Source organism: Sebastes umbrosus, chromosome 14 (genome assembly GCF_015220745.1).
Source record: "Sebastes umbrosus isolate fSebUmb1 chromosome 14, fSebUmb1.pri, whole genome shotgun sequence".
In the NCBI taxonomy this organism is placed as follows: Eukaryota; Metazoa; Chordata; class Actinopteri; order Perciformes; family Sebastidae; genus Sebastes; species Sebastes umbrosus.
Window position 1 is genome coordinate 17,326,915 of NC_051282.1, and position 27,622 is coordinate 17,354,536.

A 27,622-nucleotide genomic window follows, 5' to 3' on the forward strand; every position below is an offset into this window, starting at 1 on the left:
GTGCTGTCGGTTTGACCATTTACATGAAAAACTAATGCTTGCATTGTCTGCCCCTAATTAACTTCAGCTGCTCAGTCCCGTAGAAAAAAACCCCGAAACTACTCATGATTTGTTCCTTAATTATGTTGAACATTTGTAGCAATAAAGCAACAGAGCGGATGCATGTGTCCAAACTGGCAAATGGCTGATGAGATTCAACTAAAAATCCTGTTTCTGACTCCACAACGCTCAGATAAGGTCCATGAGAAGTTCGTCCTCCATGACACTGGAGACACTGGTCATCCCGGGCTGGGGTACAGCACCTCTCTGACCTCCAGACATCAGCATCTGACCTGCACACAAGTTTGGGATGTTTGGGAGGGGGTGAAGAGAGAGGAAGAGATTTAAAGATTTAAATTATGGATTCTCTTTATTTTTTTCAGAATTGATACTTTCCATAGAGAATGTTTTATAGTTTTGAGTACTTTTAGGTGTTAACCTTAATTAAACATACAGTAAGCACCATGAATTCTGGATTTGAATTGCAGTTTAAAGTCATGCTTTGCCCCTATATCTGGAAACATTATTTATATTACTACACACTATTTACTAAATCATACCACACATTTTCAAGCGTGTTTTTTTTCTCCCATGCAGCCATCTGTTTCCATTCATTTTGTTAGGGAGGTCAACTTAGAGGCACTTGATATTTGATTGACATAGGTAAACACCAAGGTACTTTACTGTTGTGTACCGTACAGTGATTTGAAATGTTTACATCGTGCATAAATGTGTTGCCTCAAAGCTTAGACACCCGGGACTTCTAAGTCAACAATGATGTATTCCTGTTCTATTTTGTCAGAAAATCAAACCTGAGCAACAAATGAAGAGCAAATCTAGACGAGCATAGTGTGAACATGGCTGTTTCTTTCTTTGAAGTAATTATTCACACATATTGCTCGTCATAAACACAAATGAACATGCATTACAATCGAATGATACCACTGGTAGTGTCGGGGCAGAGGTGAACTGCAAAGCGTCTGTGTTCAAAGAGCGAGGTGAAAAAGATTTAGAATACAGTATTTGAATTGTCTTTTGAGGAAATGCAGTGTGAATCACCTGTCAAAACACAAATGGCAACCAATGACTGACAAGGGGCCTCTCTCACTGGCTGTAAGTCATCCTCAGCGCACAGGACCATGCTGCAGGATCATAGTCTGGCCACCAAAAGGACATTGATCTTTTAACAATGGAGATCTTCAAAGTTGGAGCTTCAAATCAATATATAAATGCACCAGAAGTTTTGTGATTTTTTTCAATCAATGTGCACAAAAATGAAGTAATATATAAAGAAATTTGGGCAGCATGCACACTGGGATGGAATATCTAACTCAAGCATGTCTGCAAGTTTTGTTAGATACAGATGGCTGCATGTGAAATTAGAAAAAAAAACATTGTTTTGTAAAAATGTGTAAAAAATAAAAATGTAATGTATGTATGTAAAATTGGCATGAATTGGTAGTAAATGGGATAAAAAGAACTAAAATTGCTCTTTAAGGCCTTTCTACATTTATCTTTGGATGTCTGACTAAGAAACTCAATTTTTATCAACATGAGTTTTTGAATTTTTTTTTTATTCTTTTGGACATCACCCTTCAAAGAGTGAATTTTCAGACCTATATTCTAAAAGTTTGGTCAACTTGAGTCACATGTTTCTGAACTCTTTCCACCTCTGTAGGGGGTGCTTGCTGACCTCCCAAGGGTTGCCTCCACTGGCCCTGCATTTGAGCCCCCCCTCCTGGTGCCGGATGGACCAACTGCTGCCCTAAACCCTGGTGGGACATCATGCCTGACATGTGAGACACTCCACCCTGCTGCAAAGACACAGAGACAGAAGAGCCACGTTAACCTCTACACAATCTCACACTCCCAGAAGTTACTGTATGAGACATTTACTACAGGCTGATTCACTCAGCCATTTGTTGCACTCTTACTGGCTGCTGTTGGCTGAGGAGAAGACTACGAAGCTGTGGATTGGCTCCAGGGTTTGAGAGGCGGAGTATGGGACCCTGGGGCTGCGCTTGTCCGCTTTGTGCGACCTGATTGGGTGGAGCGCCGCTGACCGGCGGCTGTTGGTTGGCTGGTCCGGCTGCTCTCATCGTCATCTGAAGGAAAGTTTAAGATGTCGTATAAGAAAACCAATTATGACCTACTTCTAAAAAACAGAAAAATAGAACATACAGATACCAAGATTAAAATTTCCTGTAGATTTTGGTTACTGGTCAAAAATTTGAGTAAGTGGTTACGTCCTGTCAGGGCATTTTTAGAAGTGATTGTCACAAGTCGACTTGCATATGTTGAAAATAATTCTTTGTTGGTTTTATATGGAATACAGGAGTGTTTACCACCTTAAGGCTGGTATTAGTGAAGCTATTGTCTAAGATGTTTTAGATGACATCAATGCAGCCTTGGAGTATAAACAGGAACAGTTATACAGGGTGGAAGTAAACCATTATGTTTGGAACAGGTCTATCTGTGCTGTTGGTTTTGTGCTCGTCACTTCATGCACAATGCAAGAGTTCCTATTCAATAAAATATACAAACGAAGGCATGCATGTTATAAATGAGATATGCTACAAGAGGAACATTCAATAGGGACGGGTAGTCGACACATGCTGATAGGAAGTTAGCTGTCCGCCAGCCTGATGCTGAGCAGTGGAATGGGTCTGACAGTGCGTCTGTGTTTTTCTACATGTATAACACAGGATTCCTAAAAAAAGACAGGATGTCCACAAAGACTGAAAATGAGTTTAACACCATTCAAAATAAACGCAGAAAAAAGCAGCTTACTTCTTATTTATGGTTTTTACTGACACTATATCTATATGGGCAACATAAAACAAGGACAGATAAAGGACATTGTGTTGGAAAATGTACATTGTACTGATAAATCTGTCGTGTGCTAATCTATGTAGTTCAAGGAAACTTATCATTTGCACAGTGGAAAAAGATAAAAACCTATAACTGAAAGATGATCTAAAAAAAGCCCTTAAAGTAATAGTAGTAGGAAAGTACCCGTGGACACCTTGAACACATGTTGGTTGTATGTTAAGAGGCTACTGCGGTCTCACCATGTTGTTCTGCCTCTGCTGCTCCTCCATCATTGAGACCTGACTAACAGGGGGTATACCCACCACCACAGACTGGACACAGGACAGATCAGAGAGAAGGAGGAGGGGGAGGAAGAGTGTGAGAAAACAGTGGAGGAAAGGGTTACCAGTAAGGCATGCAGAGATCAGCGGGCACCAGGGCAGTAAAAGGTGTCAACAACAGGCAGCGTGAAAGGGAAACTGGTGTGAAACCCCAGGCAGACATGCCAGCACAGAGATGGTTCATTTACCTGCTGCTGGACGTTGCCGTGTGAGACAGGAATGGGGCCAGGGGGCCTGTTGAGGAAGTTCTGGTTGGGGGCGACCTGACCAGGCTGCATCGGACCTGCTCCTCCCAACTGCTGCGTAGAAACAGAGAGAAAGTGAAACAGCAGAAAGTCGATTTTTTCCAACGGTGTCGTACGGAACATTTTATCACCTTTATATATCGACTCAGCATGCACACGCTTCTCTCTCACCTCTGCTTCACCTCTATACTCATTAACACCTTACAGAGGCCCTGCAGTACAAATGCATAGTTGTTTCCTCTTGCTTGTCCTGTGCTTAGGTTAAAGACTGAGGGTGACTGTGGCTAACCGCTTTGCTCCAGAGCACCACAACCGTCAAAGAAGAGGAGAGCATCATCCTCAGTGTGGTCTGTCCATAAACAAGCACGTTCTATGTATGTTTGCTTGAAAAAGAGATTTTGATCTCAATGAGAGTGTTTGGATAAAGAATTCAATACATAAATAGTCACAAGCCCATAAGTACATTAAAAGCTTTACTGGTCGCTGTAATTGGTCTTTCTCATACTAGCCCTTAAAGAGATCCCTTCAATTTCAATGTGAGCGACGGGGACAAAATCATCAGCCATCGTTTTGTGCAAAAATGTATTTTGAGGTTCAGCTGAAGCAAAGATGAGGCTTCAGCTGTCCGAGTTAGACAAATCAAGAGGGTATCTTCCGAGGTTAAAGTCTTTTCAGCACCACATTTTCTCTGAATCTTTGCACGAAAGGGGGCTGTGGATTTTGTCCCATGTCAGGTCATGAAAAAGTGTAAACCTATCCTTTAAAAATTAATTTTAAAAAATCTGAAACTACAACCCTCTGATTTGATATTTGGATATTCTTGTATTGTTATGATCAATCCATAATCTGTATTTTCAGTCCACATATTTTCCGCATGTAATGGGTGTTTACTGCGTTAACAACCTTGAGAGTGTTGGGCTGAAACCAAATATTCACTTTGTTCATGAGTGTGCAGATGGAAAGCAAAAACAAACATGGATGTGATGATACACCGGTGGAGACTTAACTTCAAGCACCACCTGCTGCACTGTTTGATGCTTCAGATTTCACGGTTTTAAAACAAACTGAAGCTTGATGACTAAAACTGTTAGCAAAGTCTAAAGAGGAAAAAAAAAGTCATATACAATATCCATCCGGAGTTAAATGCCGAGGAGGAAGAAAAGAAGCAACCTGTTGCTTTACCTGCCAGCAGATTCTGCAGACACACCTGCTAGGTAGTTTCTGATTATTCAGAAATATAACTCGAAAAAGGTACACTGACCCCATTTCACATTTTATTTGCACACTCCTGTACTTAAAATCGCAATATGAAGACTGCTTAAAAAGGCAACATATGAGACAGGCAGCAGTTAGCTGTGCTGTGGTGGCTTGGCTACACTGAGGGAGAGACGAGGAGGAATGAAGGGTGTTTCATCCCTCCTCTAAACACAAATTATTAACTAGACTCAGGAAAAAAAAAAAAAACGATAGAAAAACACCTTCACTCATCCATCTTGCTGAATCTGAACAAATCACCCTGGGACTGCGCTAATGCACGGTGTGTTTTCTGACCAACTATAACAGCGCAACACACAGCTTTAGGTCTTTTGAGAACATTAACAAACCAGCTGCCTCTTTCTCTCTTCTCCTGTCAATGATTTATCTCCCGTCTTTAACCCAGTAACCTGTAAAATCCCCGATCACGATTTAGGGCCTGCATCACTTTTCAGGGGTGAAATATTCAATTTTGTCTTGCTGTAAAAGAGAACAAACTGGTTCTTGAAGAATGCCACTCCAGCTCTTTGCACAGAGAACCCTGAACTACTGGTCCAAATGGAAATTTTAATTACGTTAAGATTGCTGTAGCGCGTCCCTATTAGCAATGCAGCACTGAATATGTGATGATACACAAGAGCCAAAAAAAAAAAAAAACTTCATTACAATTTCATGTCTTGTGCGTTCTCTAAATGCCCTGATGCTCACACACACACACACACACACACACGGCTTCAAGTTACATATACTGTAGGGCTGATGTGCTTCTGCGAAGACATAAAATTAGAAGGGTGAGTAAACAAGCGCCGTCGCCGCTGATGAGAGCACACTGCGAAGAGAAAATGTAATCTAACTCATGTAATCCAGACAACCAGCTTCATTTTTAAATGGGAGACTTGCTGCTTCTCTGTGACTGGATGCTGCATTGTTTCAGAGCTACGCAGCATCCCTCCTCACTGGATGCAATAAGCTGGAGTGGAGCCCTGTGATGGAAAAGACAGCTAATCCAGAGGACACATTTTAAATCACCCTGTCTCCAGGGATGAAGATGAGCAGAGAGGGGAAGTGAAATCTCCATGTCATGTGGACAAGGCAGCAGCATTTGTAACCTGTAATGAACTCGGAGACAAGAAGTGGTCTACCTTTAGCAGCGAGGCTGGAAGGAGAGGCCCTTGTCTCTAGATTTCCTGATCCCGTCCCTGAAGATTGGCACACACACCACTCCATGGTGTCTGCTACAGCGTGACTCATGTAATGTTAACATCTGTGCAGCCTGAAGTTTAAAAATGCATATCTAACCGTGTTGGGCTTTGTTCAATGCCGACTCTACAACTTTCCACCGTTTCATACTATAGCATAGATGGCGGAGCAACTAGTGTGCTTTTTATGAATTTTGATTTGATTATGATATGATTGTGTTTTTATGAAGTAATCAACTCACAAGGACGCATGAATGTATTTTTTAACTAATGGGATGGCATTACACTGCACTAGTAATGTAAAACAAGACAAAGGCTGCAACTAACATTAACATTATTTTCAATATTGATGAATCTGCTGATTATTTTTCCAAAAATTTTGAAAAATGCTCATCAAATCACTTGTTTTTTACACCTTAATGCATGTTAACACAGTATATTTACCATAAACAATAACCTATCACAGTACATAATGCACAGGATGCAACCAATTCAACATAAAGAGTGCACACGGTATGTGTTGCACCTATATTTCCCTCACTAAAGCAGAGATAATGAGGTGGGAGAGCAACAGCCAGCTAATGTTGCAGTAGGAATTTAGCTAATGCTAGCCCCATTAGCCTCTACTAGAGTGAGAGACGTTAGTGGCTGCTGTGAAGATACTGGACGTGCTAAATGAAATGTCAATAACAATGCACCTTAATGCCGTAAACAATGCACCTCAATTCCCCAGTGCTGCTCTATAATGCCTGCTCATTATCACCTCCTTTTGGTCTCCCCGCTCCACACTGAAACCTTCCTCTCTTCCCACCGGCCCCACTCCCTCCTCCTGGCTATCACCACTCACCGCTCTGTGCTGCTGGACCTGCTTGTGGTTGGTGATGACTTGCCGAATGCCGTTGACGAAGCCGCTCTGGTCGTTGGGGATGAGGCCCATGAATATTCTCTTCTTGGATGAGTAGAGCAGCATCAGCACCCGCACTTCACAGGGCGAGGTGGTGTGGGGGAAGTGGACGCAGCCGGCCTGCAGGGAGGGGTCACAGGGCAGATTAAGACCTTGACATGGGACCCTGTTGTAATTATGGGATGGGCTCGGGCTTGGGGGACATAACTTACTCCAGAGCTTCTTTGCCCAATCAAACATATCAGTTTTATAAATTGAATGCAAATGGTATTAACTTAATTCATACTGTGCTTTCTGGGCCGTAAATCAAATTCAGGCAACGAGGTAGAGCCCCAGCCGGATTGAATACTATTAATGCCTCTGCTATTTCTCAATGGTATTACCTCATTAACAATGCACCACACTGACAAAACCCCTATTCTGGAACTGAATCTAAACAATTAAAGGTTTTTGTCTGAGCTGATGAAAAAGCATGTTTAAAATTAAAATCATACTATCAGGCTTGAAGGTGACTAAATGTATGGCCTGGAACCCCCTCTAGAGTCTTTCACACAACACTGCAACGCAGCTTCATGCTCAGTCCAACTACTGGACAGAGGTGGGACCTGCACTCAGTTGCACTCATGGAAAATGTATTGAGGTGTACTGAATGATGGATATGATTGGGGACATGGAGGGAACACACGTTTTAATCTCAGGAAATAGAGTGCTTGAAAACTTACAAAGCCATTGGCCATAATGCGGTACAGGCCTTTCAGCGACTCCATGTCTTTGTTGGTGAAGAGAAACTGAACCATTCGGGAGTTCCTGAAGAGGTGACCTAAGGTCGTCTAGAGAAGGAGCGGGCAAGAGAGGACTTTGTTATGCATCATTCATAAAGAAGCACAACACTTTCACACATTTAAAAAATGGTCTCACCAGTAGTTGCTGTGGAATCAGCTGCATGATGAGCTTCTGTGGCCACTGGTCTGTGTTTCTGTTTATAGACACAATGGCAGCGGTAAACTATGTGCACGAAAAAAAAACACCTCTTTAGATAAAGTCCATAGTGTTTGATTGGCTACTCACAGATTTTCCCCTTGGTTAACATGCACTTGACATGGCAGAGATCGTGTGAGTTTGGTGGTTGAATCCATAGAAGAGGCTTTAGGCTTCTGCAGGAAAGGGGGGGGGTGAGGAGTGACACAAACAGAAGAGGAAAGTTAGACAAAAGAACATCTGGAGCACATGGCAAACAACTTCAAATCCCACATGATACCTGTTAAGTAAGCTTTACAATACTGACCCTACGACCAAACACAATAATAAACAAAGCAGTCAGAACCACCACACTTTCAATTCAACAAGGTAATGTAGTGTAAAATCAGTTATATATGATCAGCCCTTTGATTGACTTCACTAAGCCGGTACACTGCTGGAACTAGGCAAAAGGTCAAGCTCTTGCAAAAACATGTTTTCCTGTGTCTTGTGTTAAGAATAGATAGAATGAATGGGTCTCTGTTTTGTTCAAGGTTAAGGGATTATATCCTGCTCTGCCTAAAGAATAGATAAGACACTGTCAAAATTGTATAACAGATTATGCATTATGAAGAAGTGTCAGGATTTTCCCCACTCTGCAGACTGGGTGCCTCATCTCTCGAATAAACAGACAAGGAACTCAATAAATCGGTCTCTTCATTTGTTTAGTAAAAAAAGTACTACATATTACATAATCAAAGCAACTTTTAAAAGCCTACATGCTTGTTTTTTAATCTGGCAAAAGCTTCTAACTGCAGAGGCACTGCATGATATGGGGTGCATGGGTTGCTGTTGTGATCCATTGATATCCATTACACCCGTGGTGTCTCTTTCTGGAGATGCTCTGGGAAGGAACAACTGCAGGGAAGACCCAGGGCATGCTGGGGGATTACATGTTCCAGCTGGCCTTGGAGCAGTTGGAGAATATTGCTGAGGAAAAGGACATGTGGGGGCTTGCCTTATCACCCTTTTGCCACTGTGACCCCAATCAGGACAAGCAATTAAAAAACGGACGAATGGATGGACTTTTAAAGACCTGCAGATAACCTGTTCCTTAGTAAAACGTCAAGAATGAAAGAAAAAAGAAGTACTTTCTAAGCGCATCAATGGCTGCAATCCCACTGGGAAAACCGCCAGCACGCTTCATCTTCAGGGCATCAATGCAGGATCAATGATCAATCAATCACATATTAGTCAGGCCTACTGTAGTCCCTGTGCTGTCCATTACAAATGTATTGTGCTGGCCTTTCTCTGCAGACAAATGGGTTATCTATTTCCAGGGCTTGCTAGAATGAAAGGGAGCCTGAGATGTGAACAGTAACAAAACAATCCTATCATAAAACACATCTACCTTAAATCAGTGGCGGATTAAAAAAATAATGTCAGCAAAACCATTCTGGAAAGTTACCCCACATTTTAGACAACAAAAGCTTTCCGGAATTAACAGATTGAAATTCAGCCAAAACAGAGCGAACCATATTGATAACACTGTACTCGGAGCGAGCTCCAGCCAAGTGTGCTGGCATCCCTTGTGAGAGTTTTTATCAACAGCCGTTTCTTCAAACGAGTTTTAGTGTCTGTAGTGTAATTCTCCTCAACATTACAGATTACTCCAAAACAGAATCACTTACAGAGCTGAAAGCCTAATGAGGGAACTGGAGAAGGAAATAGCAGATTAAGAGCAATGTTTCGTGCTCCTAATCTGTCCACTCAGGGTTGCTTGTGGCTGTACATGCTCACAGGCAAGATTTAGAGTTTCCCGAGCTTCCCACTTTTATTCCTGTCCATTTAACGGATTTAGATAATTTTGACAAACACAAGGGGGAGGATGAGACTATAGTCAATAGAGGCGATTGATCCGAGTCTGTCCACAAACACAAACACTTGAAGGCCTCATGAGTGTCGCATAAAAGCCATTAACATCCATTTTCCTGGCTCAGCACAGCAACTGCAAACTAAATCGATTTGACCTTGAGCTAAAGCAATAGTAGTAGGACGGTAAAATAATGAGCAATTAATCATACTGTACAATAATCAATGACAGGTGGTTTATAAAGACTCACAACAGTGATATGTTAGACAGTGGTGATGATCACAGTATGTTAGCAGGGCAGAGGCTCCCGACTCCAGTTCTAACAGTTTAAAGCTGAAATGTCACATCAGGTCAATCAAAGTTAACTAAAACAACAGTTCGACATGTTGGGAAATACGCTGATTCTTTTTATTGCTCAGAGTTAGATGAGTAGATAAATAAAAGCACTCTCATATCTGTCAGGTAAATATAAAGTTGGAGACAGCAGGCGGTTAGCTTAGCTTAGCATATACGTGCGTAACAAAATCCACCTATCAGCACCTCTAAAGCTCACTAATTAAAACATTATATCTTGCTCCTGAAGTCATGTCGTCACTGTGAGGTTACCAGGCAACCAGAGGAGAAGTTACTGTGCCTGGCCAAGGAAAAACTCCTGCACATAATCCCTCATAAAAATCACAATTTAAAAAAAACATACAACAACTTTTTTTAAAAGCGTTCAAAAACGTTGGTTTTGTACATTAAACAAAAAGAGATATAACATCTTCATAACGTGTGAACTTTAGAGGCGCTGGTATGCAGATTTGATGTCCTTCTGGACTAAAGCTTAAACTAAGCTACTGCCTATAGCTTCATATCTATCGTACAGAGTGGTATCAATCTTTCTATCTAACTCTTGGCAAGAAAGCAAATCAAGACATTTCCCATCATGTTGAATTATTCCATTAACTGACTTCTGTCCCCTTAAACTGGAGGACTAAAGTGTGGGAGCACTGAACTAGGATGGCTTTCACCTCAGCCAGAACGCTGAGTTTTAATCCTACTAACCACTTAACATTCTGTTGTCAGTACTATAAGTGATTCGACTGCAGGGATTGATCTGAACAACACTTTCTCTTAAAGGTTTCTAATATTGCTTTACTTTACAGCTTTATTTTCAGGGCACCAACCATTCAAAATCAGACCTTTTACTAGGTATTACCTCTTGCCACTCCAGAACACCCGTCCATGCTACAATCTTATTGGCCACACTTTGTTGCTGTACAATTGGATTTGTATTGCCTGGAGGTCCAGATACACCAGGCTGTCAAGAAAATAGAACAGGAGAGGGTTACATGTAGTGTACTAGTACAATTTAATCCCTTTACCAGTTGGAAATACAAGTTGATTCAAAGGAAAAAACACAGCCTAATAGATGATTTCCATTAAGTGAATAATATAAAGCATGTAATTCTGTACATAATTCAACTGGAACATCATTAAATATTAGATTTGGCAATTTAATCTTTATCAACATGAGACTCACAAGTATATTGTACTACTAAGAAGAATGAATGAATGAATGAATGAACTGGAAAACAGAGGAAAAAAACAACACTGACTATACCCACAATGATTTTCTAGGGAAAAGGGAACATCTTCTGGTTTTGATCTGATAGTAGTACTTACATTTAAAATTCATTTTGATATTAGACTTCAGACAGTGTGTTAGTCTGCAAACTCAGCTCTAGGCTGCTGGCAGTACAGCATCACAGACTCAAGTCTCGGTTCTCTGATATCTAACTTTAGCATTTGAAAATATTAATCTGATTTAAACATTGATAGTGTTTACAAGGGGGGTGAGAATACCAAATCAAGTCTTCAGCTGAGTGCTGTGAGTTATTTAAACTCCACAGAATGTTGGCGATGATGTATGGTGCCTTCAAATGGGGTCATGTTTACCGTGTTCACGAGTTGAGCCCCTATGAACGCCCCCCCTCGTGGTATTTACGACCTCGTAAGTGTAAAGGTTTCTGAAAGCTCGGAGTCCACGACTTGTGACGTGTTTGTTGACGTTGTCAGAAATGGAGGAGGCCATGGAAGTTAATTTTTTTTTTGGTGCATAATAAGTTAATATATTGTAAATTTTAGTCGTATATTGTTTTTCTTCATAATTTTATAATAGGTCTGAAAAAATGTTTGATATTCCCAACGGCCTCATCTTTTTCCTCTGTCATTATGCCTTTGCATTTCCAGCATTATGCTACCCACTTGCTAGTTTGCTAAATTGTTAGCTCACGAGTTTCATTTGAACGCACCATAACTCACTACAAAACATTATGAACTACAATTTAATACAGGGTTAACTTCCATAACGTTTACATTGAAATTCTAAATCAGCATTAGAATGATGCGCAGCTATTTGATTTTTGCATGTCTATTTAGCCTGTTTAAACCTGGTATTTCTGCACAGAGGTCGTGTTGCTCTGGCTCTATCTGTTTGTGGACGCCTGGAAGCTGCTTGACATCCACCTGGATCCATCTCTTCATATATGTTCACATTATATGCATCCATTTTTGTCATATGGATTGTGTATGTTGTATTTTCATTATGTTGTTGCTCTGTCTGTACACACAACATCTATTGCACGTCTGTCCATCCTGGAAAAGAGATCCCTCCTCAGTTCTTCCTGGGGTTTCTTCCATTTCTTTTCCCTCTTAAAATGTTTTTTTGGTTACGTTTTTCCTTAACCGATGAGAGGGTCGTACTGTAAAGGACAGAGGGTGTTGTATCCTGTACAGATTGTAAAGCCCCCTGAGGCAAATTTGTGATTTGTGATTATTGGGCTATACAAATAAAATTGACTTGACTTAATTGTGTATGTCTAGTCTTGATCTCAAGGCAGTTCATCTAAACATGTTGGTGGACTCAGGACACCCATTTTACACTGACAAAAGCTTGGTTGATGGGATAAATGATGCAGGCTCAATAAATAAGTGAAACAGAAAACAATTATTTTGAAAATGCAATATGGTGTCACTTGATGGACCAGGAGGGAAAGATTTTGGTTAAGACAAGCTGAATCTGCGCATAAACTGTAATCTAATTTGAATTTACAGTGCCAGAGATGCAACAAAGCCTTGGTTGGGATTTTAAACTGTAACTATAGCACTCCCTTAAGACAATTAGTATAATTCTGAAAAGGTTATAATGCAGTAAAGAGATGCCACAGTTCTACAATAGCTAAACATGCATGTCGGATATTCTGAAACTGAATATTACGTGTGTATTGAAACACACTTCCTTGCAGTGTTTATATAAACATATTATGTTCTGTATTATTAAAGGAATAGCTGGAATAGCGTTAGATGAGAAGACACCACTCTGGTATCACTCTCGTATGTTTCCATTAAATGAGAAGCTACAGCCAGCAGCCAGTTAGTTTAGCTTAGCACAAAGACTGGAAGCAGGGGGAAACAGCTAGCCTGGCTCTGTCTACTTATCAGGTTACACATCGAGTACATAATGGTTACACTTTCAGCTACGAAAACAGAAAATGGAAAACTTCCATTAAAAAACAACAATAAAACTGATAATATGGGTATTATTGGTCTTGATTATCATAACTTACCATGATGGGCTGTGCTGAAGGACCTATGGGCTGATTCACGGGGGGTTGCTGCTGAGGTGGTGCCTGCGCCTGCTGGTTGGGTTGCTGTACTGGGGGTGGGACTGGCTGATTGGGAGCAACTTGTTGCTGTTGCATCAAGGGCTGTGTTGATGTAGTGACTGTTATAAGGCTGGGTGGATTGAGCTTCACCCCAGCAACTGATGGGATGGTTGGCTGACTGGGGAACGAAGGACCTTGATTGACCATTCCCGGGACTGGAGGAGGCAGAGCGAACAAAAGTCAGAACAGATACCAAGTTTAAAATCCTACAAGGCACATAAAAAAAAAATCCATTCTGACCTTTATTTCCGGTTACTTTTAATCTTTACTAATCTAAAGATCCTGTTATTATAGTCCACTCCTGGTGAGAGCATCTAGTAAATACCAAAAAAGGACAGCAATACTATCTTTGGAAAATTGTTTTCCAGAAAAAGTGACAAGTGCAGACACAGTCACACATACAGTATGCAGACAGAAACCACGCAACTAAAAGCTTGGCTAACATAAATTGTTCACAAAAGGCCCACAGAGTCCACTGGTAACTCACAGCGACTCTTCTGGTTGTTGGCTGCCTCCACGGCCATCTGTGCAGCCACCTGAGCAGCAGTCATGGGGGCCGGATTCTGTCAGCAAGCAGATTAAAGGAAGACAATGCTGGGTAAAACGTTTTAGGGAAGGAGCATAAACACCACTGTCTGAAACGGAGCCAAAAGCAGGCGGCAGGAATTAGTCTCCAGGCAGCCTTACGCTGCGTGGCCGCTTGCCCATTACCTGATAAGGGTGGGTTGTGTTCATGGGTGGAGGGGGCTGTGAAGCTCCACCAAGAGGCGGAAGAGGCTGACTAACAGGCAGCGCCTGAGGAGGGAGGACAGGTTTGAGCGGCCCAGGTCCTCCACCTGAGGAAACAGACACTGGAGACAGACAGTGGGATGAGCTTAACAGTTTTACACAGTCCTGAGATGTAAACTTAAGGAGGCTTCCAATGTAAGAGTAAAATGGTGCTTCACTAAACGTGACGGATAAGACATATTTACCAAGGAATCCATGCCTACTCACAGAAAGGTAGCTCAAATCTTTATTTATGACTGCTGAAGCTACCGCCAACTAAAGAATGACTTCACATGACCAATCACATCACCTCCTGCTGCAGTTAACACATGTGAAATTAGCAACTAGTATCTTGCAACCATATGGAAAGTCTGCTGCTGGTAGAGGAGGTGTCTCAGAGAAAACAAATTATAAAAAGGGCAATTTAGCACCACACTGAAAAGCACAGACAAAAAAAGATAAAAAGATGCGTGGAAGGAGATAACACACAACATTAATGCCAGTGTTGCACCCTTAAAGAGACATCGACAACTTCTCCCTCGTCATATCCTTTTTTCAATCCTTTGAATTTGTCTTTCCAAACTGGTGTATGCTAATTTATCCTTTTGATTTGGTTCTCCAATTTGTCCAATTATTTTTAATTCCCTTCTGTACAGTGGATGGACATAAGCAACATTTTGACTAGCAACAGAGGCTTCTTCCTTTGCATTGGGGGGTAGAAACACTTTCTTTGTTCATCTGAGTTAGTGGGTGCAATACCATTTTCGTCCACGGGGCGGTATTCTTGCACTACTTGTTGAGGCTGGGTCTCATCACTATCGCCATATTCCTCTTTTAGGTCGTCAATTTTGTCATTTAAGTGCAGTAATACAGACATTCCTTCGTCCTCTCGTGAAATAACATCTTCCCCTTCCAGATACTGGAGAATATGCCTCCTCAGCTTACGAGGAAAGTCTTTGTCACTCTTATCCACAGTTAGACCGAGAGCTGCGCATAAGTCATTCAACTCCGATGCTGTCAGTGTCAGTAACTTTACCTCTATCTCTCCCACAACATGTTCCCAATCGGGCGACATCTGTTGTGCTTTGGACATGATGTCAAACTTTTGACATCATAATACGTTTTTGAATTTGCATTTACTGCAGCCATCTAGAATCATAACCGGCTACACCTAACCACCTGCACCAGCCAGCCGCTAACTTCGTCTGGTGTTTAATGCTTAGCAAGTAGCAGTACAATTTCTTTTATCAGGGGCGTTTTGATAGATGTTAGTAAAGATTGGGTAATGCATATATGAGTGACTGTTATTTTAGTGCTTAAATTCTGGGTTGTGAGACAGATATCTTTTGCCATCTGTGGGGTTTCACGATAGTACATACTATAAGTATTGTTAAACATATCTTCACAGTCTAATGCAATTCTATTTCTTTCAGAAAATATTGTGGTGGAATTACGAAAAACACATAAGAGAAACAAACTTCTATGAAACCGATCTCGTGGATCTGATGGACTTTATTGACACGGAATAAAGCCGAGACAATCTGCAGAACAGTCTGAGTGTGAATGGTCAGACATCACGTTTTGTACACAGACACAGACATTTATGATGGTACAAGTATCCTTAGGTCATGTGTCGGTATGCCCTAACATTAGTTTATGGCATGTGGAAGATGTGCTTGTCCTTTTGGACAGTCATTTGAGGACACGGTAGTCATTTAGAACCAACTCCTGTCAGGTCCCCTTCTCCAACAACTTAATGATTAAGTGATTTCACATCAGTCTAGTGCAACAAGGCAACAATCAAGGCCTCTGTATATTACTATAATATCTAAATTGATTTGGACAAACTGATCTGAGCGCAGTGGCCCTCACACAAACAAATGAATGATGTTTCTCACCTGGAAGCGAGACGCCTCTTACTAGAACCATGTGGAAGGGGTCCTGACTGTAGTCTGGGTGGGGTTCAACTGCACCTCCTACTGGAGACGCCCGCTCAAACAAAGACCGTAGAGCGGGCAGTTTCCGAGGAGCCACCACAGAGAAGTGAATTCCTCTCTACAAAACATGAAAATGAAATACATGTAATGTTCATTTTGCTTTTTACCTAATCAAATAAAGTAAATCAAATACAAATATCACTGATACAGTACTACCTCAAATAATGACACAATTATATGTGTCATACCCAACTTAGCACCTAATGGAGACAATATAAGTGATAACTCACATCTCTGATGATTTTGACCAAGTTGTCTGCTGTGCAGCCGGTGTAGCTGACACTCTCCACAGCAGGAAGCAGGTATGGAGGAGAGTTACATAGCAGCACACACACTTTGTGGGTTTGACCTCTGGCAAAGGTAGAAAAAGAGAAAGCAAAAACATTTTCATCACTACTAGAACCCATCTGAGAATAAATTACCGATTGAGTTGCTAACTTATTGTGGATTTTCAAAAAAAGGTTGAATTTAATGTAAGAATTTAAAAGTCACAGGTCAACAATTTTGTCCATGAACAAGGTTCTGTTACCTTGATTGCTCACACAGATTTCATTACTTTATAATGACCAAACAGGATACACTTCCAAGCTGTAGTAGACTAAGTGTTAAATACTTTTAAGGGAGCAATTGCTTAGTAATGATCCCTCCATTGGTGGGCAGTGATTGTACTTTGAAAATGTTCAGGGAATTAGTTAGCAGTGCGAAACAAAACGACTGCCTTACATTTGCTCCCTCATCTTCTTAAAGTCATCAAAGAGCTGCAAGGCCACAGAGAGTCCCTCAGCAATTAGACTACAACTTTCTGCTCCACCTCCCATGAACCTGTGTGGAAAAACAGGGTAATATTTAACATTTGCAAAATCATTTATCTCTGTTGTGATAAAATAAAGCAACGTTTAACCACAAGAATATCAACTGTGTAATAATCAAGTAAATCATGTTTAACAAGTTACTGGATGCTGTCGATCCACGAGACAAACTCAAAGGCAGAGCTTGTTGGTGCGTGACACTGGACATATGACTCAGGAGCACAGTCCACTGTGTTGAACACCACAAGGCCGTACTGTGTCCCTCCATACTAGAAGGACATAAGAAAGACAGGAATATTTATATTAGCAATATTAACACATGCTTTTCTAAAAAAAAAAATGCTTTTCTCATTTAAAAAAGGGGGAAACACTCACATCTCCACCAAAATCTGTTTCTGCTGGGGGCCCTCCATTGAAAAATCTATTGTAAATAAAATCAAAAATAGAACATATGCATTTAGACATGACAGTATGAATAATAAAGGAATATCTTAGCAAAGGAGGAGTGTCTTATTGTTCTTACTCAATAGCTGGCAGTATATAATTTTTCCTTAGAGATTCAAAGTAAGGTCCGAGGTTTGCCGTCCCTTCGATGACAAACACCACATCGGCCACCTGGTTGGTCCCAGGCTTAGTGGACGGTTCCATGAGTGCTGCACCTGCCACCGTGGATCTGGACAAGAAGAGGGGACAGATTTTACATTTCTATAAATGAGAGGCCTCCATGGAAAAGCAGAAAAACTATTATTAGGGCGTTTCCACTGCAGGGGCCTTTCTGGGTTTCAACCAGAAGAACTAGGGACTACATTTATTTCCTGAATTTAAGTTCTTAACTCCAGTGCAAAGTAACACATCAACAGGGAGAGATGAGCAGCACTACTTTACAAGCATCCAAGCTTCCCAATACTCATTACTACAGATTGCATAAAAAATCTGCAACTAAATTAGTAGGGACTTTTCTCTCTGGAATATAGAGAAAGAAACAACTGCTTTTGTTTTTTTCCAGAACTTTTTACTTTCTTCTTTAGTTAACATTATACATACAAAAAGCATCACACATGTAAATAAAGTTCAATCTTAATAATTCGATGCTCTCTTATTCCTGCAATATTGACACATTACACCGGTGGGTGACAGCAAGAATAAACCACTTATAAAGGTAAGATTTGCCCTCAAAAAGTCATCATATTGCACGTGCACAGAGTTAAGTGGGCTTCCCTGGGCCATAAGCACACTTAACTCCAGCAAGCATTAAATGATCCCTCAGGTGCAATAGGATGACTGTCCTTTCGAGGGCAAGCCTACTGGATCTTATGCAATAATTACGTTTATTCTAGTGCAATAATTATATTCTGCACAACAATGTGGTGGCCAATGGACAGAGAAGTAAAAACAATAAGACAAAAAGGCAGGAATCTTCCAATCTAATATACTTTTATGATCAAGTAATAAAAGCCGAGTCAGTCTGCAGAGCAACTGAAAAGTACTCACTGGGTTTCCCTTCTCATACAGTTCTTTTCAGTTGAACATTCCCACATATGCAAATAGGTGGACCTCTACACCCAGCGGTGTAAGAAGAAGGCCAACAGGATTATTACAGACCCCAACCACCCCAGCCACACACTGTTCTGCCTGCTTCCGTCTGGCAGATGGTACCGCAGCATCCGGTCCCACACAACCAGGCTCAGGGACAGCTTCATCCCGCAGCCCATAAACACTGCTGAACTCTTGAGCTCCATGAGCTCATCACTTGTCACTTTACCTTTATTTACCTTTACATACTTTACATCCAGTACCGTTTTACAAACTGTTGCACCTCTACACTCCTGTCTACACCTCTGTATATATTTAGAACTTCTCATAAATAGGGATGCACCAATACCGATAATGGATCAGATATCGGACCAATACTGACTCAAACAGCAGGATCGTTTATCTGTGACAATGGGGACGATATATTGAATTCAATTCTATGTTTATATACTATATACATTATAGACTGGAAATGTAATTCCTGTTTAATTTTGACCAATGTGTTGCTATATTAAAAAAAGTTTACAATTGAATTATAATTCCTTTTAATTTTGAAGTTTTTTTAACCAAGTTGGTGTACGATTTATTATTTTAATAATAAAATATAAAACTCAATAAATGTATATCTATGTATTTATTTTTAACATTTTGTTTTAAAAAGTTAAGAAAGCGATATTGAAGTCAGGCCTGATGTTATCTTACACATAAAAGATTGATCCCAGTCACTTCCAGACATTGAGGCATACAGATTATTAATTAATTGGTATCTGATCGGTAGTTGTTATCAGCTGATACCTGAAGCCCAGGTATCACTATCGGTATCAGGACTGAAAAAGTTGGATCAGTGAGAGGCCTCCATGATATAGCAGAAAAACTATTAATAGGGCGTTTCCACTGCAGGGACCTTGTCTGGGTTTCAACCAGAAGAACTAGGGACTACATTTATTTCCTGAATTTAAGTTCTTAACTCCAGTGCAAAGTAACACATCAACAGGGAGAAATGAGCAGCAGTACTTTACAAGCATCCAAGCTTCCCGATGTTCATTACTACAGATTGCATGGAAAACCTGCAACTAAATTAGCAGGGACCTTTCTCTCTGGAATATAGAGAAAGAAACAACTGCTTTTGTTCCTTCCAGAACTTTTTATTTTCTTCTTTAGTTAACGTTATACATACAAAAAGCATCACACATGTAAATAAAGTTCAATCTTAATAATAATTCTCTCTATTAATTACTACATTCCTGTTACACCTCTGTGTACATATAATACTTCTCATCATGCGTATGCATACTACATCCTGTTTACACTCCCATCTGAAATATTGTCTTCCACAAAATTACAAATTACATTTACATTACTATTTTATATTTACTTCTGTTTATATTTATTTCAACTGCACTATTTTATGCCTTAGATTAATCATTTTGCTTTTACATTTACTTGTGTGATTTCCCCATTTATATATATATACATATTGTATGAGCATTAATGAAGGAACCTGAGACCAAAGGTTTCCATTGACAATGACTTTGCTTTGCTGGAATTCACATAATGACAAATAAAGAAAATTGCAACCCTACTCCTGAGTTACATGAAGACATGAAGCTACTCAAATGTGAAGGTAGGCCACTTGACTTATATGTCTTCGGAGATTGACAGGTATTTGTCCATATACTGCCTGGAAATTGATGAGGTTGGTTTTTTACAGCACTTATTCCAGCCTTTTAATATTCTTTATATATACATATTTTATGAGCATTGTTGAAGGAACCAAAGATTTCCATTGTGTTGAGTCTGGAAATCTCAAGCCTTGGGCCAGGAACGGCAGAGATTCCAGCTCAATGTTCTTCAATGTTCAATTTTAATGGTGTCAGAAAGTCAACACAGGTTACTCAAATGAATCACATGATGCTGTACAAGTATTTTGCAAGAAGCAGAGTTTTCATCGTGTTTAATATCAACAGACACAAACACAACCAAAACCCGAGAAGGTCCGGACACATCTGTCCAGACGCAACTGCCCGCGTTCTTTACATCATAACCTTATATACTTGGAACAAAGAACTCACCCCTCTTTTCCTGTCATCATAAATCGTAGTATTCCTCAATTCTACTGGTCTCTGTCTTACTAATCAGCATATACCCTCTGCCATACATATGACCTTGGTACCTCCTCTGCCAGATTCCCTGTTTTGGGCCCCCTGCAGCTGCGAGGTTGCTTGGAATTTACATGTCATCACTAGAGCTGTGAGTTACAGCACTGGGGTCAATACAGCACCACCATGATTATATGCTGTTTCAGTAGTAAAAACAGTGTTATAGGATTAATACTTTTATCATTGTTTATCACATTTTTATATAGTTAACAAGGGATTACTTCCACAATTGACTGCTGATTTGCTGGAATTGACATAATGACAAATAAAGAAAATTGAACCTTGATATAGCCTCCTCCTGTTGGGTGTTTGCTTCCACTTTCGTTTCTACAGTCTCATCCTGTTTACTGGGTTGCTCAACTGCAGCACTTCTAGTTAAAACATAGTAGTGGCAGATATTTCCTCTCTATGTGACCCGAGTTTCAACATCCCCTTTGGGGGTTCACTCAAGGCTACAGTTGTTCAGACAAGAGGTTGCATATAATAATAATAATAATTTAAATAATAATAAACTTTATTTGTTTAGCACCTTTCCAAACATAGTTACAAAGTTGTTTACATAAGTTAAAATAGTGCAAAAATCTAGATAAAATTAATACAGAATAAAAAAATAAAAACATAGGCCAAAATAAAATGTTGAATTTAAGACTTTTGTACAAAAAGTCAACAATAATGAAATTTAAAACAAGGGATTGCTATAAAAAAAAGGCCTTCCTGTAAAGGTAGGTTTTGAGGCATTATTTAAAAGAAGAAACAGAGTTTACTAGCCTGAGTAAAAGGGAGATTACATGGATAATGTTTAATAGTACACAATGACATAATGATATCACCATAACAACAACAGCTGAACTGCATAGAGTCAGTGCTAGCTAAACGCTCCAGATAAACGTCAGTGAGCGATTTAATCTTGTTAAAATAGCCTCAACTAGCTGCTATCTAGCTAGAAAGTGTGATGTGGACTGACCTGGTGGTTCACGGCAGCCAGTAGAATCGTGAGATCGCTCAGATAAACACAAATATGACGTTAAATGAGTTTGAAATGAACTCACAGCATGCTAACATAACCCATTTGTTGTATTTTGACGGAAGTGACGTATAAACAGCCCCGCCCACACACACAATGTGACGTCACGAACATTCTTCTTCGCCTTTTCCTTTTTGTGCAGTAGGAAACTCTCTGTGGCTCTGAGTGCTGCCTCCTACAGGTAAAAACATTGCAGTTATTATTTTATATATTGGTCCAGACAGAGCATCCAAACATTAAAAAAAAAATGTTTGTTCATGTTTGTTCATGTCACCAATTTATTATAATGTTGCAAGTAGGCTGAGGTAGATAGATAGATAGATTGATAGATAGATAGATAGATAGATAGTAACTTTATTGATCCCGAGGGAAATTCAAGTTTCCAGCATCACAGTTCCATAGTGCAAAACATGTTAGTAAAAAGGCAGTGAAAAAGTTAGAAGTGTAAAGTACAAAAAAATATACCAGATATAAAAATACAAGGAGATGAAGAAAACTGTTAAAACTGAATATAGTGCAGGGTAACAGCTGGGATACAAGACTATTAAAAAAATTAATATAGTGCAGAAGAGACTGTTAAAAATGAGTATAGTGCAGGGTAACTCCAGTAGCTTAGTCTATGAAAGTGCACTGTGTGCGTTATTATCTAGGTAAGTTCATTTGCACCTGTTAATTCACAGTGCTTTACATGAGATATAAAAAAAGACATCACATGAACACTAGATATACACAAAATACGATGGAAAATGGTAAAATATGATTTTAAAAGAATAAGACAAAACAGAAGATAAAAATGTGCTAAAACTGAATGAAATTGAATACTAATATTTAAATTTAATATAAAGATATAAATCACAGCCCCAAATAAAGGCAGTTGCACACAGAAAAGATTGGTAACACTTCATTTTACAATTCCGCAACTTTCAGGGTAATTAGGTGATAATTAGTAAGTGACCTATTTGAAATTGCATTTGAATTACTGCCAAATTACCCCAATATTTACCTCAAAACTTATCGAAAATGACTTTATTTAATAATTATATTCCGCTATTTCCAAATAGCTGGTAATTTATTTAATACTTTTCCAAGAAAAGAATACAAAGTTAATAGAAATGCTTATTTCCATGTCTGCTGGTAAACAGATGATAATAAGCAAATAACTTCTTTCAAATTTCTTTAAAAACTCCCTGAATCATTACATTAGCTACCAGGTTACATTTGTGTAGACAATAAGTCACACAATGGTGAGATTCTTGCCTGATCAGAAGTGTCTTCTATTAGGGCCCTATTTTAACCATTATATGCTATTTTATCATATAATAGTTAAATAATGTTTATAATAAAGTAATTTTCGATCAATTTTTAGTTAAATATTGGGGTAATTTGGCAGTAATTCCAAAGAAATTTCAAATAGGTTACTTGCTAATTATCACCTAATTACCATGAACTTTGGGAATGCAGGCCTCAAGAGGTCTGGACAGTTCATAACATTGCAGCCAGTTTGAAATGTATCAACCATTCACTGCTTTATCATCAAACAGTAGTATTGTAAATCAATTCTTTGGCACACAGGAAGCCAGCACAGAGATCTGAGCACAGTGATGTGAATGGACTTGTTATCTGATCGACTTGTCTGATCGACTTGTCTGATTGACTTTTTAGAGAGACCTGTAAAGACACCATTAGCAGTGTGAAGTCTGCCAAAGATAAGAGTTGTTCGAACTTTTTTGCTTCACAATATCTTTCAACAATTATGTTAGAAAACTAATTCATTGAATTACAAATGAATGTGCAGCCCTACTGTGAGATGACGGTTGCCTAATATTCTTTTAGCTAAACTGGTAGCTTTCTATTTATTCTTGTGCATCCAGTGAATTCAATTATTCCATTTCTGTGGCTGCACTCCTATGGTGCAAGCTGCTGGTGCTCACTATAAAACAAAGGCATCTAATAGATGCTCACATTGAGAGTAAATGAAGCTTGGAGGTATGAGGTCATCACTGGATGTTATCTTGGTATAAACCTTTTAACCTCACTCTTTGAAAGTGCTCCACCAGTGGCATTAGTCATGAGAAAGGTCATCTGTTATCGCATCTGCGTCAGATCCATCTAAAGGCCATCCTGAGGTAGACAGAGCCAGGGACCTTTTTTAAGTGTGAGAATCTACACAAGACTTTTAAAATCGTGACTCGCAAAGAACTAGCATTACACAATTAACCACTGACTTTTAAGATTACAATGACAGAGACATGATCATCAGTTTTGCTCTATAGATCAGCTCAAGATCATGATTTAACCGTGGAGCCAAGACTGGTCTGATGCTCAGTCTGGTGAGGACAGATTTAAAACCTAAACATGAACACGTTCCTGACATTATGTGGACAGCATTAGGAATGATACGGCTACAAGACTTACTAGACAACAGCCCTCACTGAATATTGACCTTGAGACAGTGAGGTGATGTCTGAAACCTGCCCCAAAGGATCAACCCGATCAATTCCCTGGAGTATGTTACAGTTTGGTAGAGGCCATGAGAAAATAATGCAAGATGTGTCGATTCGATGAAAGCAAAATTTAGACCCATGAAGTGTTGCAAAGAGTTGGAAAATTTCCAAGGGCAGTTAAGCTCAGAATTTTGACATTTTTGCACAATTTCAATATATAAATTGTACCTTTAAATAGTGAACTCATTTGGCATGGAAATACACATAAAAAACAATATGGCATGTTTTGGTTAAAAGTACCCTATGCCCAGTTAATTAAATTGTAACCATGCACTGCATTCAGCAGCACACTCTTCCATCACATGCAAGCATCTCATTAATTAGGAACCCTCTGCATGCACAGTGCATTCTCCCATCACATGTGAAGCCCACACTGCTGCCAACATTATACTGCACTGTGTGAGCCAAAGGAAGACATGCTTTCATGTAAGTTTTGATTATAGTACTGGAGTGAATATATTTTATATTTCTCATGATATATCAGTTAACCTGCAGATAGATATAGCTTGATTGAGCATGCTAATTGAGGAGTTTTGATTAATCTATTTCCACGCATTCTTCATTATGAAACATTTATTTTATAAATTTGCACATAGCCCACATTGTCAGCCTCCAATTTTCAAAGCACCTTTACCCATTAGTTAACTTGCTAACTCACCATATGGCACATATATAACATTTTTGACAAATTAATGGATTTAGTTGGGAAATTAAATGTCTGTTTACAAAATGGTAAAAGGTGTGTTTCTATTTGCACATGACATGGTAAATACAACCTGTGCAAACAACCCCTATATTTTATTCCCCTTATTTCCAATAAATTCCTGTTAATTCCCATGAAAAGTTTCTGCCTGATTATTCCCTGAATTTTGCACTGAGAGACATGAAGACATGAAGCTACTCAAATGTGAAGGTATAGGCCACTTGACTTATATGTCTTCGGAGATTTACAGGTATTTATCAAAATACTGCCTGGAAATTGATGAAGTTGTTTTTTTAGAGTACTTATTCCAGCCTTTTAATATTCGGCCCAAAACTTTATAGATGAATGAAAAAAAGGAAATATAGCCAGGTTTTCTCTCCTTTAATGTTTGAAACAGAGCTCTCTGCAAGAACACTGGTGATTTCTAAGTGCTGTTGACCCAGATCTCCAGAAGATGTCAGCAAATATCTAACAGTAAGTACAGTAGATGCCTAATCTTTATCAGAGGGACGAGGTTATAAATTGTAACTTAAAGGGCCTTGAGATGGTATATCTATAGTAGGCTATGTATAGTTATACTGAGTAAAGTTACATATAAGGACAATGGTGGAGTCACTGTCATTTCGTTGCTTAGAAAATATATCTTCCAACCATGATCTTAATGACATCTAAATGAACATCAAATATTGGTGATTTGATACTTGAAACACTGAACCTGGTTGTCAGGTTTAGCTGGTTTACGTGTCCATATTCTACCATGTAACCTCTTCCCCACAGCACTTGCCCAACCCCTCCGAAACCACAGAGCTGAAAACAGAAGCAGAGCCTAATTACTACAGCAGCAATCAGCATGCTAACCTGCTGTCAGATCAGCACAATGCACCAGCGGCTAACCTGTAGTTGTAACACACCGGCGCACTGTTTCTGTGGGTCCAACAATAGCATCTAGTCCCCTGTGGCACTGCCAGCTAGTCAGCTCAGCACAGTGTTCAGCAAAGGGCTTCAGAGCTCATCACACTCAAAACCTCCCACAGAAACAATGCTCCGTATCAATTTAACCCAAATTCTAGGGAGGGCAACAAGCTGTGGGCTCAAGCAGCTTTTCCATTTGGGCGTCAGTAAGCATGCAGGGCCGCTTCCGTTAACCTAAGAAAAGTTCATCTGAGGGAAGGTTTATGCCCAAGGCTACCCTGGGTGCAAAAATGAAACCTCTCATACACAGAGCTTTTTTTATTCTGACTGAGCAACGTGGCCAAATTAAACTGACAGGATGGCTTCGTGAATGTTTGCGTGTGTGTGAATGTGCATGCGTAGGCACCCTTTTACTTTGCAACTCTGATGCTTTCTGCCGCTCTGAGGGATATACTGTGCGTCTCGCTGCTTTGAACTTCAACACACACAACGCCAGCAGTTGCCAAGCAATTACAGAAAGCCTGCTCTCTGGGAGTGCCTTTTGGAAAACCAGACAATGTTTTCTGTTTTTTTATTTTGTTTGTTTTTTGGTCAGAGAATGACATAATAAAATATGAATGAGAAATATGGCCGGTGCCTTGGCTGCTCCATGTCTGCGAGGTCCAGGTGGCGTGGTAAAGACAATCCGTCTCCTGACCGTGGTACCCAGCTGGGACGCTGAGGGCCAGATGGTCTGCTCACAACAGGTAATCACAGCCAGCATGCTGATACACTGACATCCACACAAATGGGTTACCAGAGGTACCCAGAGCATTTGGGATGCCGCGATAGTACCCTCCTCTGCCCGTCTCTGGGGCTTTTTCTATCGAACCTGGCACCGATGCGGTGCAGTAGAAGTAGTGAGTAGTGAAAAGGGGCTCAAATATGGATTCTTACTTTAGCATTCCTTATCTGAGCAGCCATGATAGCAGAGGTGTAATGTCAAAGGATGTTTCACAGAAGTTTCTGTTTGTTAGGTGGATATCATTAAGTTCTTCCATGAATGCAGTTTATAGAGAAGGTCAGATCCTGGGGCCCAGCTCCTGTATTAAAACACTGCTCCCCTGCAGAGGCAAGCTACTTTAATACTCCCACTGGTTGAGGTTTCCACTTGCATGCATTCATTGAATTCATTATTTTGAAAGGTTTCGGGTATTATTTATAGTGTTGGAATAAAATGTTAAAAACTGTATACGTGGCATAATAAGTGGTCTTATAAAAAGGTCGGAGTCCCTTTGCGCAGTGCTTTTTAAATGAGAAAACAAAAGTTGGGAGCGCCAGTCACGAAAGGTTTTCAGCGAGTAAGTGGTGCAGGTAATGTCATGGTATAAAGTGAATTTTAAACATGTTACATAAAGATGTGATGACATAAAGAAACATGCAGATGGCAGATGTCAAGGCAAATGCCAAAGTATTACCCAAAGCTATTCTATTCGTCTTTAATGAAGCGAGGGAATTCATTATGATTATGGATAATAATCAGGTTTATTAGCAATAAGAGCTAATGCCTTGCTGTCAGCTTACTTTAGATAAATCCCTCCAGTGTGATACAAACAGCTCTATATTGCACACACCTCCCCCAGTCTCTAACTTGCTCCCCCTCCCTCTCTGCCTCTTTCAGCTCACTGAACTGAGTGAAATGTCTTTCCGACTAAATGATTTTTTTTTTTGCACGGTGGGAACGTTGCCATGGAGACAGCAGCCCCCTCCCAACCCCTCCTTCCACTTTTCTCTCTCAACAGTCTACAGCATTAAAGCTGTGCTAACTGGTGCGTTGTCACGTGTGAATGTGCACGTGTGTGTTTGTGTGTCTCGCTCTTCTTGAACTGTTAACACTGTCA

General features: G+C 39.9%; 1 protein-coding gene across 6 annotated transcripts; it reads right to left on the reverse strand.

Annotated features, from left to right (window-relative positions):
- med25 (mediator complex subunit 25) lies at nt 1–21,719 on the reverse strand. 6 transcript variants are annotated; one of them, XM_037792483.1, is made up of 20 exons: nt 21,564–21,719; nt 17,431–17,580; nt 17,283–17,328; nt 17,052–17,176; nt 16,822–16,920; nt 16,329–16,449; nt 16,000–16,156; nt 14,045–14,184; nt 13,821–13,896; nt 13,235–13,488; nt 10,825–10,926; nt 7,862–7,944; nt 7,712–7,769; nt 7,516–7,623; nt 6,737–6,913; nt 3,380–3,490; nt 3,111–3,182; nt 1,974–2,144; nt 1,733–1,853; nt 1–332 (listed from the first exon to the last, which is right to left on the reverse strand). In XM_037792483.1, exons 2-20 carry the CDS (start codon nt 17,553–17,555, stop codon nt 229–231), a joined length of 2,250 nt encoding a protein of 749 aa, XP_037648411.1. In that variant the 5' UTR covers nt 17,556–17,580; nt 21,564–21,719; the 3' UTR covers nt 1–228. The 6 variants fall into 6 exon arrangements, with proteins under 6 accessions (XP_037648411.1, XP_037648410.1, XP_037648408.1 ...); XM_037792482.1 differs by having other exon boundaries at nt 3,380–3,487; nt 7,862–7,947; XM_037792480.1 differs by having other exon boundaries at nt 7,862–7,947.
- Nucleotides 21,720–27,622: the final 5,903 nt, after the last annotated feature.